The sequence below is a fragment of the Leptonotus elevatus genome, chromosome 1 (assembly GCF_054856555.1).
Source record: "Leptonotus elevatus isolate MCC_2025b chromosome 1, RoL_Lele_1.0, whole genome shotgun sequence".
Lineage (NCBI taxonomy): Eukaryota > Metazoa > Chordata > Actinopteri > Syngnathiformes > Syngnathidae > Leptonotus > Leptonotus elevatus.
Genome location: NC_141239.1, coordinates 27,592,870 through 27,607,818, shown reverse-complemented (window position 1 = coordinate 27,607,818; position 14,949 = coordinate 27,592,870). Strand labels below are relative to the sequence as shown.

Below are 14,949 nucleotides of genomic sequence, written 5' to 3'. Positions count from 1 at the left end.
TGTGCAATTGCAAATAACTGGTTATAAAACTTTCGGAGTCTTTGTAGAGATGGGCACATGCAATTTGCTTGTCTTGGCCGCTAATCCACATTGCCAAAAATTGAAAGTTTAATTGATGAGAAAATATGTGGTTAAAGACAAGTATTGATTGTCTGCTAGCCGTTTAACCGCTAGTTGCCAACTAAAATATTATAAAACTTTCAAATTAGAGAAAGACAGAAATTTTTGTCTGTTAGCCTTTAGTTGCCAGCTAACTGACTCTACTACTTGGTTACTTTTGAATGCTTTACTGATTATAAAATGCTCAGGCATAGAGTCAGATCAGTTTTCTTTGTTTCTTAGCAGCGAAAAGGTGGTTAACTGACAATACTTCAATACAATTGGCAGACATCTTGTTGAAAGACTGACGGCAGTGCAGTTTGTGAGTCACTTAGCCGCTAGTCTGCGCCAGCTCACAATGTTTTCATACAGGAACCAATATTTGAATAGGCTACTTAAATACGGATTATAAAACGTTCAGACATCAGACATTGTTTGTTTTTGTTCGTTATCGTCTTGTCACTGTTTGTTGTTATCCACTTGTCAGCAATTGCTACTGTGAATTATAATGGCAGAGTCAGGAAAATGTAAATTAAGAACACAAATACCAGGAGAACGGGACTTATTTTTGTGCTTCTTATTTCTGGGGAGGAATTTAGGACAGGGAAATGCCAAGTAATAGAAATAGCCTGATTGTGTAACTAATATACTGGATGTGTGTTTGTTTGGATTGTTTTGTAAATGCTTGAGGCACTTTAGAATGCCTTGTTCATCCATCCATTCATTTTCTATCATGCTTGTTCTCATAACTGCTGTGGTTGAGCCGGAGCATATCCCAGCTAACTTTGGATGAGAGGTACTGGTTTACTCCCTGGACTGGTCGCCAGCCAATCACCAGGCATATTGGCCTTTAGACAGACACCAAACAACACTAGAACCAAAACCGCTAGTCCACTGAGCTTGCCTTGTTCTAAATCATTTTACTTTCAAATAGAAACTTTACTTTCTTCCTCCTCGTTTTGTATTCCGCCAGGCTCCTTTGAGTTAGGCTATTTCCTGCTTGTTTAATAATCATTGGCAGTTATGGGCATTACTCCAGGATCATCTCTGCAAATACAGCATAGAGCTTTCACAACCACACACAATCATTGCTTAATCCTCGAAGGCATTTAAAATGTTTTTGAGGACTTACTTGTTCATTGAGGGATTCTTTTTTTAAATTCAAATCCAGGCTAAAACGCAATCACAGCAATCCAAATAGGAAGGAGGGGGATTCATACCTGTGTCTGCCGCATGGTGGCAGTAGCGTACAGAGCTTCTGTGGCTATCAAACCATAATAAAATGCACTTTTAGTGCATATAAGTGCATGATGATGCATTCTTAGCACGGTGAAATTTAAGAGAAGTCGTTTATCTTCACCTAAAGTTGGAAACCAACACTTAAAAACGCAATTAAATGACTAAGGAGTAGTTCATTTGATGGTTACTCCTTTATATTTGTCTTTCTCACCCTTTAGCCAGGGCACATGCTTTACATGAGAACAATCTAAGATCACTCAAACGTCACAAAAAAAATTGATTAGGGAAATAATGAATAGACGGTCTCAAATTTAGATACATTGTGAAATCTGAACATGTTTAATTGAACACAAAGCTGAAACATTTGCAAACCGTTACTTATTCTGTTGTATGAATGGCAACAGGTGGATACTCATGTTTATTGTACCTTCTGTCATATAAAAGAGCATTCATGCTGCCCATCACTATATATCGCTAGTATAGATAGATGAACAAGCATATACTGTATTTTTGATTAATATATAGTTTTTTTTTGGGGGGGGGGGCAAATTAAACAAAATTGGATAATTTTCCTCGGTTGCACCGATGATCACTTACAGCGCCCTGGTTGAAATAAAAAAATAACACACAGGTTAATTATGTACGTTCTGCAATCTTGTGGAGAACACTTAATTGTTCTGCCTGTCCGTATACGTAGTAGGCATAGATAGATGCATTATTTGTAGTCAATATACTAATTCCTGGACCAATTGTTGAAACTGGATAATTTCTCTCTCAGCTCAGTGGTCAGTAATCACTCTAACTTATTCATACGTAAGTGGTCAGTATAAATGCGTTCAAAGTGACATTCAAGAGCGCGTTTCAAAATTCAATTGGGCTCACGCTGCCTGGCTCTTCCCATACCTTGCGTGCGTGCGCGTGTGTGCGCGCGCGCCAGCCGGGTCTCTCCCTCATCACCAGTCTGACGCACAAGAGCAGCCGCGACGGCAGCACAGCAGCGTCAAGCGACAGAAGCAGAAGCACCAGCCAGGACGCTTGTCTCTCTCCCCGGGAGTGTGCGTGCGTACGTGCGGCCGCTCCAGAGCAACACGTTTCCTGCGTGGGGACGCGGAAAGAAGCGCTCCGGAGTCCAGACTGTGGCGGCGGTAGTGGAGGTGCCGCAACAGCAGCAGCAGCAGCAGCAGCATCAGCAGCAACGCCGGACCATGGCAGCTTCTGGACGGGTCAGGAAGGTGTGGGTCTCCTGTTGGATTCTGCTCTCGGCGATGTGCTTCTGCACCAGGGCTCAAGGTAAGATGTGCAATTAGTGATTTATTTGAAATGAAAGTGTCTTGCAGGATATAATGAAGTTTGGAATGCTTTTTTTTGTGCCAGTGAAGTCTCCACTGAAAGACTCGCAATACTCACTCACTGCCACAGCATTAGGTACAGCTGTGCTGACCAATTTGATGAGATGTGATATAGTGCAAATCATCCCTTTACAAATACCGTAGGGGTATTAAAATGTGCCTTTTAATGTTGTGGTGGTGGAGTGCACTCTTGAGTTGTCCCAATGTTCATGTCACTATTGAGATGAGCCAAAATATGTGATAGAATGACACATAACCATTAAATGCCACTCGTAATTAAAGTATTGTCTTTAAATCATATAAAGACAAGTTGAGCTGTACCTAATGAAGGGGCCAGTGACTATGTAAATATCCATATGTGTGTATACTAGTAGATACGAATCATTCAAAAAAAGATTTTTCCTCCCTAAAAAAAAATATCCACAGCCCCTGTTTCACTATTTCAATATTAGATTTCTTGATTGCTTAACATAATGTATTTTTGCTCAAGTGAGATCTATAAAGCCCAGAAACCCGTTTCTCAGTGAGAAAGCTCAATAAACTGTCGCTCTGATTGTAGATGGAGCCTCACTTTCTGCCCAGAGGCCACCTTAATGGCCTCGCAGAAGCGGCCATAATATTGCCAGAGTACAACTATGAGCAGGGTTATTATTTGAAAACTGCATTACGTTTTGTCTAATGACCATTCTTTAAGCACATGCGTCGCAGAATGAATGATTACATCACACATGCAGGGCAGTATATGTGAATGTAGAATATGAACTGCTGTAATTCACAGTAAGCGTGTGCTTTATGAGCACTAAGAGGTAATTAGATATAAAATGGACAGCCAGTCAGGTCATTTGTGGCCTTTCGTGTCATGATAAAAAAGCCAATGAGTGGTAACCCCCCCGTTAAATACAATAAAATGTACATTACTTCCAGCTGTTGCAAGAATTGAAGGTAAGTTTGTTGAGGCTGTGGGCCTATGCATGTTGGATGTACAGTGGACCTTTAATATCTCAGGGTGTCTTATTTGGAATCAGAACTTTCACATGAGACATTATTTCTGATGCCACTAAAGGATGAACTGAAGTGTGCATTCTTTGCAACACTGAAATAAAAAACAAAAACTGTACAGCACGCGAGAAGAGAAAAATATCTACATGAAGTTAAGTACTCAAGTGTCTTTGTCCAGCATTAGCAAGGGTTTCAACGTGTCATGCTAGTCAGACATTATTGCCAATGCCTTGTGTCCGTCTGCAATGTTTTACATCACGACAGGTATACTGCCATGTTAGCTTCTTGACGCTACCTCGCTAGTTGCCGACTGGCAACCCCGATGTGTGTGTTACTTAGGTAGTATTACATTTTAAGTTACACTTGTGTGACAGTTGGGGGTGTTAAAAAAAATAGATTCGGCAATATATCGCGATATTACGGCGCGCAATTCTCGAATCGATTCGATATGCTGCCGAATCGATTTTTAAACATGCATTTTTTATGGGAATATTCAAAAAACGTCTTACTTAGGGTTAGGATTCACACATTAAGCATGGAAGAATGTTATATTAATGGCACATTAAGCCATAATATTTTATTTCAGTGCTGTTCAAAGTTCAAACATGAAACAGACTGCAACCTGTTTGTTAAATGCAGTGGCTCACTTATAAGTCTGAATTTTCAGATAAATACATTTTCATACAAATCTTACAGTGTACATGTACAAGTTAACTGATTAGTATTTTTTTTGAGTAAAAAAAAAAAAGAAGAAAAATCGCAATAATCTATTTTTAGATTTGTATCGGGATTAATTGGTATTGAATCGAATCGTGACCTATGAATCGTGACACGAATTGAATCGCTAGGTACTAGGCAATTCACACCTCTAGTGACAGTTTATCTCAACTATCAGAAATGAATGACATTTCAATAAAAGTTAGATAAGAGCTATACCCTTCCTCATTTGTTATTAAAGTTAAGAATGTTAATTAAAACATAAATGTAAGCTTTAAAGGACCGTTTTGAATCTGGAACTAAAGACCAATTTTTTTAATGTTTTTTTTTTGTGTGTCTCCTCTGCTATATACACATACCCACTTTTCAGAGATTGTTTATTGGAACCCCAATGTCTAAATTTTTCACAAAATGTAACTATTCACTGTCAGGCTCAGTCTGATATCTCGAATGAAAATTGCAAATCTGTGTACCGACATGAGATGTCTGGTGTAGGACCAAGACTGACCACTATGGGGCAACACAATGCCACATAAGGCACCCAGGCTACCAGAAATGCAAAGAAGAAGAGAAGTATTGTGGCAGAAGAAGAAACTGAAGAAGTTAGGCTAACTGTTAGCGCATCTCTTTTGGTTGCAAACTCTTCTCTTGACATTTTTACTGTGGCAAATGACTTGATCAACACGTTATACAAACACAATATAACCAGTTGCTCCTCTTTTTGTGTCTGGCAACATTGCAAGATTCAGGTCCAATTTCTGTTTGCCTAGCGTTCTGCCTCACGTCGCAATTGCGACATCCGTGACTCGACCGCACTCAATGTTGACTGCGCAAGGGGCTTGCTTGAACAGGTAACATTTACGACTGCTCATCCAGATTGTTGAGTTGGAAAAATCGCTCTTAACATCTCAAATAATCAGTCAGGATAATCGTTCAGGACATCTGACAGTCAGGCCTTTTCTTAGATTTCAAGGCAGGGGAAATGCTGTATGTATGTGTGTGTGCCTATGGTTAAGTCTTAATTGACATCAAGAGAGAATTTTGTTTTGAAATTGACATCATGGAACCAATTGTGTTTGACTATAGATAGTCCACTACATTCCTGTTCGGTGTAATGCTTTTAATAGAAAGAGGAATTCTCCCCGACCTACAAGACAGACATGTGTTTAATGTATTCGATAGCCAGAAGACATGTTATTAGTTAATTCATACAAGAGGTGGCTTGTCTGTCTTCCCGTCGCCATTCTCAGTGCGCCAAAGTGCTAAAAGCAGCATAATCCCTTTGCTTGTTTGTCTTCGAGCAGGTTGCATTGCTCCAAAGTGCTCCCAACCTTATCTGAAAGGAGTCTCTGGCGTCTCTTAATATTCAGGGCACAGTTCCTCTCGCCGTTATTACCCCCCCCCCCCCTTTTTTTTTTTAAGGTAACACGCCAGTGAGTCAGTGAGGAACTGTTGAGTGCCTCTGGGCTTCTTCACAGGGTTTTACCTCCTTCCCCATAAAACAGACCTCTTTCGCATCCTTTGAGTTTGCTTGCATGTCTCCTTGCCATTCACCTGTCTGTCTGGTCCTTCCTCGTAAAATGATTCGCTCTCTGCTCGCACAGTCACGACTTGGGTGAAGAAACGCTTGCTATTCTATTTCACAGTCACAGAGATCTTGTCTGCTTAAGTGGGGCGCAGATCTCTTCCTCGTGGGGAATGCGTGTTTGCAAATGCAAAATGCCGGTGTATAAAGTCAGCTCTGCATCCTTCCTGGGGAGCGAAGGATGCCAAAAATTAGGCACATGAGGTGCCGCCGCCCTCCCCCCGAGGAGCCTGAGGTGGCATGTGCTTGTTTTCGAGCAGCTTCCTACTGCGTTTGACACTGCTGCCTGCGTCGACGCAGTAGAGGACACCCGACAGAGTCCACCACGTTTGTCTTGCCTTAAGCGCCTCTCAGCAGGCCATTGGAAGACTCATTGAGTCCCAATCTCGCGTCTGTGTGCCAGCTAATAGATGTGAGGGCAGGTGGGTAGCGTGACTGATGGTGGGAAATAGAGATTAACTTGATTACTTGATAATCGATCAGGGTTCTCAGTTCATGATGGAGTTCTGTTCTTATGGAGGTCATTTGGAAGTGACACGCTCACGCAGTAGTAAAGTGATCATTTCAGTTAACATTAGTATAAAAAAACACTTCTATGCAGTGGTGTAGTCCAGGGTATACGTGGGGTATATGGAGTATACCCACTTCTAAATTCCCCCTGATGCACACCGTTCAGCCACGGCCTACCCTCCTCTGCCTCTAATTGGTTGCCCCCCCCCCCCCTGCCTACACTGATTAGATGTCGAAAACGATGGTGACCAAGACATTTAGCTCAGGTGAACCGATTTGCCCTCGTACACGGGATACTTGATCACGACGTGGGTTCGATTTCCGGGGTGGACGCGTTTTATAGTAGCTATAAGCTGCTACTTAATTTTAAATTAAATTATTAAATTAAATTAAAATTAAAACGCAAGAATGGGGACAATTAGTTTAAGATTCAGCACAAAATAATACTGAAGTCTAACGAGACTTTTCACTATTTTTGTCCATTGTTCACTAAATATTGTAATACAATTTTATGTGGCGCCCTATAAATTATAATTTAAAAATTTATAAATTGGCTATACCTTTTAAAAAAATAGGTAAATTGATTATAATATGACATAATTCATTTAATTCATTCAGAATATTATTTGTGTGCTTGTGTAATTATTTTGATACACCTTTAAGAGACACACAAAGTGACTTCTGGGAATGTGAGTCCAGAGTGAAGAATGAATGGAAAACTGTTTGACACCACTGAACCGGGGATTGGAATAAAAGTTGGATATCATCATATGCTTTGGGCCTCCTCTATAGGAAGATAACCCTCTCAGGTACATCACAATACCTGAACTCAAAATTGGGAAATCTTATTGAAGGTTGAAAAAGATGATCAAAAATGAGTTATTGTCCCTGTAGATGTCATACCCCAATTAGTTGCTGGTGCGTCTTCCACTTATGGTAAACAAACGCATCTCCTTTCCCATGAGGGAAATAGGCTGTGACAGTTTATTGGCACTATTATTCACACAAGGACGGTAAGGAGTTAACTGCTGAGCCCATTGGCACACTGTTGCTAACCAAATCAGCAGCTGTTAAAGCCAATGTTTTTTTTAGCGGTCCCTATGCGGATGATATAATCGATTTATTGGTGCCTTTAACATCAAGTTATAATTACAGTAAACATTGGTATAAAAAACATTTCTCGTTAATAAATTGAAAAAAAAAAACAGTACGGCGTAAACCAAGTGTGCCTTCTACTTCGAAATTTCATTTGTCTGTACCATTGTGTATCTGGGACCCACAATGCAAGAGAACACTCTCCAATACATCGTAAAATCTGAACTGAAGAGAGGAACTCTTGTTGAAAGAGTCTTCCTTCAAAATAAGCTTGCAAAAAAGAAATACGGTATTTCTGACAATATTTTCTGTCCCTCTGATAGACACCATGCCCTAGTTAGCAGGCGGATGCCTTATCCACTTAAGATAAATAAATGCCTCTCTTTTCGCATTAGAACAAACGAACGGCTGTGACTATCTCAATCCGTAGACACTATTATTCACACAAAGGCAGTAAAGTGGTAACTACTGAGCCCATTTGTACTCTGTTGCTAATCAAAACAGCAGAAGTGACAGAAGAAGAAGTGTGGAGTTTTAACGCACGTCCTACACGAGTTGCCTTCACAATTTTGTAGGACTCCATGTTTATAACCATGTGAAGCTACATACGACATTTATCAGTTCCACCCAGTCTTGTTTAGTTGTTGTGTTTTTGCTGCATATCCCCATGAAAGTCACTTTTGTTTGGACCTTGAGATTGATTTTGTTTCGTGACCATGCTCATAACTCAAAAATCTTGTATTTCAAATCATCTTTACTCGTTGAAAAAAATTGAAATACTATTAATCCCTTCCAACAACCCGCAAAACACACAAAAACAATTGTAATGTATTTTTGGGAGAGGAAAATAGCACACAATTGTACATTGTACTTTATAAAACATATAGTGTTTACATTATTAAATATAATGTAAAGAATTAAACAGTTTGTTTATTATAATTAATCCATTGTGACACCTGGTGTGTGTTGGAGATGGCCACTAGGGGCAGTGTAAAGCACTCATGAAGACACAAACAAAGATGACTTTCACAATTTCTGTAAGCATCTCAGTAAGCTGTTGCAATATTGAGCATTTTTTGCAGAGCAAAAATAATTTATACCTTTGAATATTGTTATGCTGTAACCCTAAGGCTGGTTACAGGCTTATATCATCGCAATTATCGATGCCTTTTGTTAGCCAGTCGATATAACATTTGCATTGTGTGTTCGAATTGAAATTCTCTTTTTTGTTAGCTTTGTAGCAAACATCAACTGGGACTGGCAACAAACAGCTTGAAGCCTCTTTTGAAAAAAAAAAAAGTCACTATCTGTATTGAGTTGAGTTCACTGCCACGATACCGTGCTTGTATATTGAATTTTGGTTCGCAAATCAAAGAAGAAGAAAAAACAGCCAAAATACAACTCATATCTTGAAAACATCATAAGTCGGCTCACTTGTATATAAAATAAACCGTTGTATAGATTACGGATCTATCATTTCGAGCCAGCTTGTATATAATGCTTGACTGATAAGTCTACGTCAAGGCCCAGAATATGTAAAGTATGTTACTCTGTTGGTTCTCGTAGCTTGTGTACTCATTCACTGCCATTGACGGCTATGGACGTCAAAAAATCATTTTAACTATTCCTATTAGTTTAATGTTATTTTTTTTAAACTTTTGTTAACATGAGTATGAAAACCTAGACAAAAGAATTATTGTACATTTCGAACAGATATCAAATTTGTGATTAATCGTGAGTTAACTAGTAAAGTCATGCGATTAATTACGATGACTAATATTTATTGCCTGACGCCCCTAATTTTAAATATTTTTTTCTTTTTTAAAATCCTTTTATTTAAAAAAAGGAAAGAATAAAAGATTATAATAAATTTGGGGCGTCAGATGATAATTTTTTAAATTGTAATTAATCACATGACTTCACTAGTTAACTCACGATTAATCACTAATTTTATATCTGTTCTAAATGTACAATAAAAACAATTCTAGGGTTTCTTACTCTTGTTAACAAAAGTAGAAAAGAACGTTAAACTAATAGAAATAGTTCAAATGAATTTATGGCAGTGAACGAGTTCAAATCAAGTGTAAGTGGTTATGACACAACATCAGTAGTGTTGAATGTGGATTTGAAACCGATGCAGTATGATAGTCATCAGAGTCAGAGATGAACAACAATGTAATACTGACTATCTTGTGAGTCTTTGCCTCCGGATTTATTACCAGGTTCAGATCATAGAATTGTGTGATGCTTTGTCTTTCTCTACATCTCAGCAGTGTGTGTATCCCCTCGAACCTCCTCGGAGTCAAAACTATCCCTTTGCCAACTGCCGAGTTTGTGCCCGCATGTTCGGCGGCGCTTATGTTCCTGTCTATTGAGCTTTAATCTAGATAGCCGCCTTGACTTTCTGCCAAGCGGCTGCTGCCATAATTTTCTGGACGTGCATTATTATGCAGCCTGACAGCTGTCAGCCATTTCCAAATCTGTAAATCTTATGATAATCCGCCATGCTTACACACAAAAAAGCATTTGTTTAAAACACTCACAATCCGCGTGTGATTAAAACTGCCCGCCTTGGATCATAATTCCTGTACATGACGGGCTCGCAAACACACCCGCAGACAGATAGAAAAATCAATGGGTACAAAATTATCCTGCGCCATCAAGAGAAATAGAATACAGTTTTGATAGAATCAAAGGCATCCCCTCGTTCCACAAAGACTGATGACAAACCCACCCACACGAGCACAAACACTTTCCCAAGTAATAGAAAGCGCTTGCATGCCACAAATAGACCATCCATCCATGCCACATTGGCCCCCGGCATCTGATTGGAGACATGATACTACAGCCCTAAAGGTGATGAAATTATTGTTTGGGTTTTTCAGTACTTTTATTACATGACAATTGTCATGTGACTAACAAGTGGGTGTGTGCTGCTGTAACTTGGGAACGATGATACCGCACGCTGCGCATCATATGTGTGGGTGAGTGATTAAAAAAAAAAAAAAAAAGAAGATGTTTGAATTAGAGTAGCATCATAGCAAGGCAAAGCATGCTGATTGCTCATGTTGGCCTTGTGGATTTACACGCCGCTAAGTAGCAACATTCCGATTTTTAGATATGGGTCATAGCAGCATTAGGAAATCTGGTACGCTCAGATCACAATAAGGACTGCTCCAAATGTGGATAAAAATCGCTCATGAATTGAATAGATGCCCAACGTATACTGTAGATCAGCTCGACTGTCAGCGTGAGACTGATGTCATTGAAATATGATTGATGCCATACACACACATGGGATTTCACCGCATTTTCCAAAATACTTAAGTCACTCAGAAATTGTATATTATTGAGGGACTATGTTTGTCCTGCATACCATTCCAAATCCACAAAAAAAGAGGCCGACTCTTGTTTGTATTATGGAGCAGTATAGGACCCGGTTTAGGTGCAACTAAGCCTTGTCTGCCATCTATTGGTGAATGGATATTCATAGTTCAGCACTTGCAAATTTGCGGATCTTTTTATAATATTTTGTTTATTCCAAATTGTTTCTCACCATTTACCCTCCATTTGTCATGGAAAATGTATATTGAATGTTTATCAGTATTTTGTGAAGAATTCTTTGGGTTTGTAGAATTATATTTTTCTTCAGGGTGGGGGTGGGGGATGGCCCCCGGGCCGCCATTATCCCATCCCTGTTACAAGTACTTATGCCCATTAAGTTAGAAAAATGATTGGAATAAACTAATGGGAAGTCATTCCCAATCAATCCCACTGAATAATTTTGTATTTATTTCTGTATCTGTAAGTGTTTCATGTATTCAGTAAAAATAAACACAGTGATTCAGTCACGTTACTTGAAAATGCACAATATTAGTAAGATATGTTTTACAAACAACTGAACTCTCTTATCTAATATTCGATAACTGACCGTTGATGCAGGTGAAATGATCTGCTCAAAACAGCTGTGAGGTGGACCGATACGAGAAGTAAAAAAACCGCTGTGGATTATACTGGATACTGTGGCAAATGTATCCACGTTTGGAAGAGACCTAATGGAACTGGTGTTGTTAGACTCTGCGTTGTGTATGGTTGAGATGCTGCACACCACGCTTGTTCCGGAGTTGCACGTTGTTTATTTTCCGTAGCCTACCTGACAAATTAATTCCTGCGCTCAGATTGAGGCCATTTAACGTGTCCCGACACATATTCAAGTGACACAGGAATAAGTTAGAATAGCCTACCTAAATAAACTTGTGGTTGGAAAATGCTAACCTTCTTACCTCCTCCATTGGAAAGTTAACGAAAGGGCAAAATTAACTTCAAGGGGGCAGTCGCATTAATTAATGCAGTTAAGAGTACTACATGCTGAAATTAATATTCTACATGACATATTTTTTCTAATTAGGAAGAAATAATGTGATACATACAGTATTTGGAAGAGCCTAATTGACCTCGTTGAACTAATTCCAATCAGAGGATATCCAGATACATGTTTTTATTTCTCATTGCACTGCCGTGACTCGTTTCCACATTGTGTGTCTCGGGTGCAGACAATCTGACTTGTGTGACTTGAACCAGACATGGAAAACCCAATAAGGGGGCGGCCATCGCTTGTATATGGCTGTCATGCAGTGTTTACTTTTCCTGCTGTTGTGGCAGAATGCAGTTAATTGTATATGTTTACTGCTCCGGGAACAGCGAGCAGGTAAAGTTTGACTTAAATGCTTGTTTTCTCCCTTCCACATGGCTGCAAAGAGCAGCAAGTGGCTTGCTGCGCCTCAGGTGAAACGCAGAGGCAGCTTGACTTCCAAATCTGCTCCACTACCTTGTGTGTCTTCCACGCTCGCCTTCCCTTTCTGCTTGCCTGCCTGCTTGCTTGCTTGCTTACTATCTCTCTCTAGCTCGCCTCCCCCTGCTGTCAAAATGCCATCTCCACATGTTTATTCATGTTGCCACGGGATACTTTATTCACCAAGACGGAACGTATTGCAGCAAAATCATTACCCCCAAAAAATATCGGGCTCACTGACAGGAGGGCTATAAATTAATGAATGAAAAAAAAAAAAGGGAAGCCGGCTGTATTGCAACTGAAAAGGAACCGGCGCTTTCAACCTATTTAAGGGTGACAAATGATTGCAATCTCCCTAATTGTGGAAGAACAATACGGCTGCTGCGCTGTCAACACTTCTTAGCTTTAGGAGGCCTTTAATTGGCTTAGCCAAGCAGCAAAACTGTGTACATAGTTCATAATGGAAATGTAATCAAATTAAGTTGAACCGTAGGGTTTTGGCATTCGCCCTTTGCCGAACAATCGGCCAACGGGTTATGATGGTGGGGGGGGGGGAGCAAATAGTAGCGCCTCACACCGAGCGTCTGTCATTTTGCCACATTAGGGATGCCGGCTGAATTTGTTGCTCACCGTGGAGGAGTTTCCTTGTGCTGTCTTATTATTCCCTTGTCAATTTGCACAGAGAAAGCCATCATAACTCAAAGCTAACCTCAGAAAAACAATAGAATGTACAAGCAGCAGTTTGCGGGTAAAATCATCATCCACATATGACATGCTTTTTGGAAAAAGACCATTCTGTTTTTTTGTTTTTTACTTGTGGTGCCTTGAGATACGAGTGACCCATCTTACAAAGTTTTGAGCTGCCATTCGGCTAATTCTTTGCTTTGATTTGATCCTTACTTATATCAAACAAGTACAATAAAAGTAAACAAAAAAGCTTATACAAAGTGTTCGGGCAGAAGGAAGCCAAAGCTTGACTTGCAGTATAAACACAAAATTGAAATACAAGCGCTGTATGGTGGCAGTGAACTGAACTGAACTCACTTGACGATAACAAGCAATTCTTCAAAAAAGAGGCTTCACGCTGTTTAATGCCACTTCAAGGAGAAGTTTATTGGCTAACTAAACATAAAACAAAGAATGCTATCATTTCACCTTGTGTATTCCAAACTAATAAATAACTCCTCCTTAAAGTGACAGTGTGTAATAAGCGACCGCTAGATGTCGCTTTATTATAGAATGCAGCTGAAACGCATGCATTTCGAAGTACGCACACTACGGTGGCTCAGAGAGACCACACTTTGCAAGTCTACCACCAGTTCTTATTTTGTGTGAGACAAACGAGCATTTCGGTGAGCGACGGCTACTTGGCAGCCGGTGTGAAGCCCGGTGAGTGACCCCGAAAGACCATGCGAGCAGGATTTAGCCGGAGCAGCTAACAAGATCAGCTAGCGGGAGAAGCTACTTAAAAAAATAAAAAATAAAAAAAAGCGGCGGTGGACCCATTGGGTCCGACACTCGATGCAAGCGCCACCAGGGATAACTACGTTCACAAAGTTGTCTTTTGGGCATCCATAGAAGGAAGATGGCGCCAAAAAATGGCAGCCTCTTTTAAGGTGAGACTCCAGCCATGTAATATAATTAGTGATTACTAAAAAAAAATAAAATAATGTACGTTGAAAAGAAAGAAAGAAAATCTAGAGACAAAACAACAATAAACAACTTAGGTTCAAATTTGTCTGCTGGCCTTTGTTTTTTATTTTTTAAATATTAAAAACATTGCATTTTGTTATGTGATATTTTTTTTATGATTACGCATGACGGCAACACAACTATACCCCCCCCCCCAAAAAAACCTGTTAAACAACCTGCCAGACTGCCACACCGGCATCTACTAACGTCAGATTTACATACGCAAGTGTGAACAATAACAAGTCTAATAAAGTGCTTCTAAATAGTTCCAATTTTCTTGTGTAGCGTCATCAGTTTCTACTGATATTTATTATTTATTCATTCGTATTCTGTACGCCGGCTCCCTCAGTGTATGACGAGTTACGTCAACGTGCGCATGCGGAGACTGACACGTGATCAGCATGGTTTGTTGCTGAGCTCTGATTGGTTCGAATGCTCAACAAAATCTGTCAGTCAGGGAGTTCCGGCAAGAAATTCTAACCACTTTCACCCCTGGTTCTAATGCTATAAAAACTTGGAACCTACCAAAAGAAAGATTAGAGTCTCTTATTTCATCAGGAAAAAAGTATGTTTCTATCTGTTTCCGTTTTGCAGCAATTAGCATTAGAATATAGCTAAGTTTCATCATTATTCACAAATCAGTTTAAAACAGTGGGGGAAATAGCTTTTTTTTGCAAGATGGCCCTGGTTGATCTCTTATACTCTGCTGTCACTTGCTGGCTGTTTTTTTTGTAATAACTACCAATATTTAAAATGTTTTTATAGGTTTTGGGGAGCAAATGAGTTAAACAATAGAACGGGTCGCATTGACCCATGAGCATTGTTAAGAAACAAACACAATGGAGGGTTGAACCAGAATGCATTAACAGTCT

At 39.7% G+C, this 14,949-nt stretch overlaps 1 protein-coding gene across 1 annotated transcript in view; it reads left to right on the top strand.

The window, feature by feature from the left end:
- The first annotated feature begins 2,403 nt into the window (after positions 1 to 2,403).
- Positions 2,404 to 14,949, top strand: part of sdk2a (sidekick cell adhesion molecule 2a) — a 178,678-nt gene continuing 166,132 nt past the window's right edge. The window contains exon 1 of the mRNA XM_086088184.1: positions 2,404 to 2,628. Within this exon, the coding sequence (XP_085944310.1) occupies positions 2,544 to 2,628 (85 nt within the window). The 5' untranslated portion in view covers positions 2,404 to 2,543. The remainder of the gene's footprint in view (positions 2,629 to 14,949) is intronic.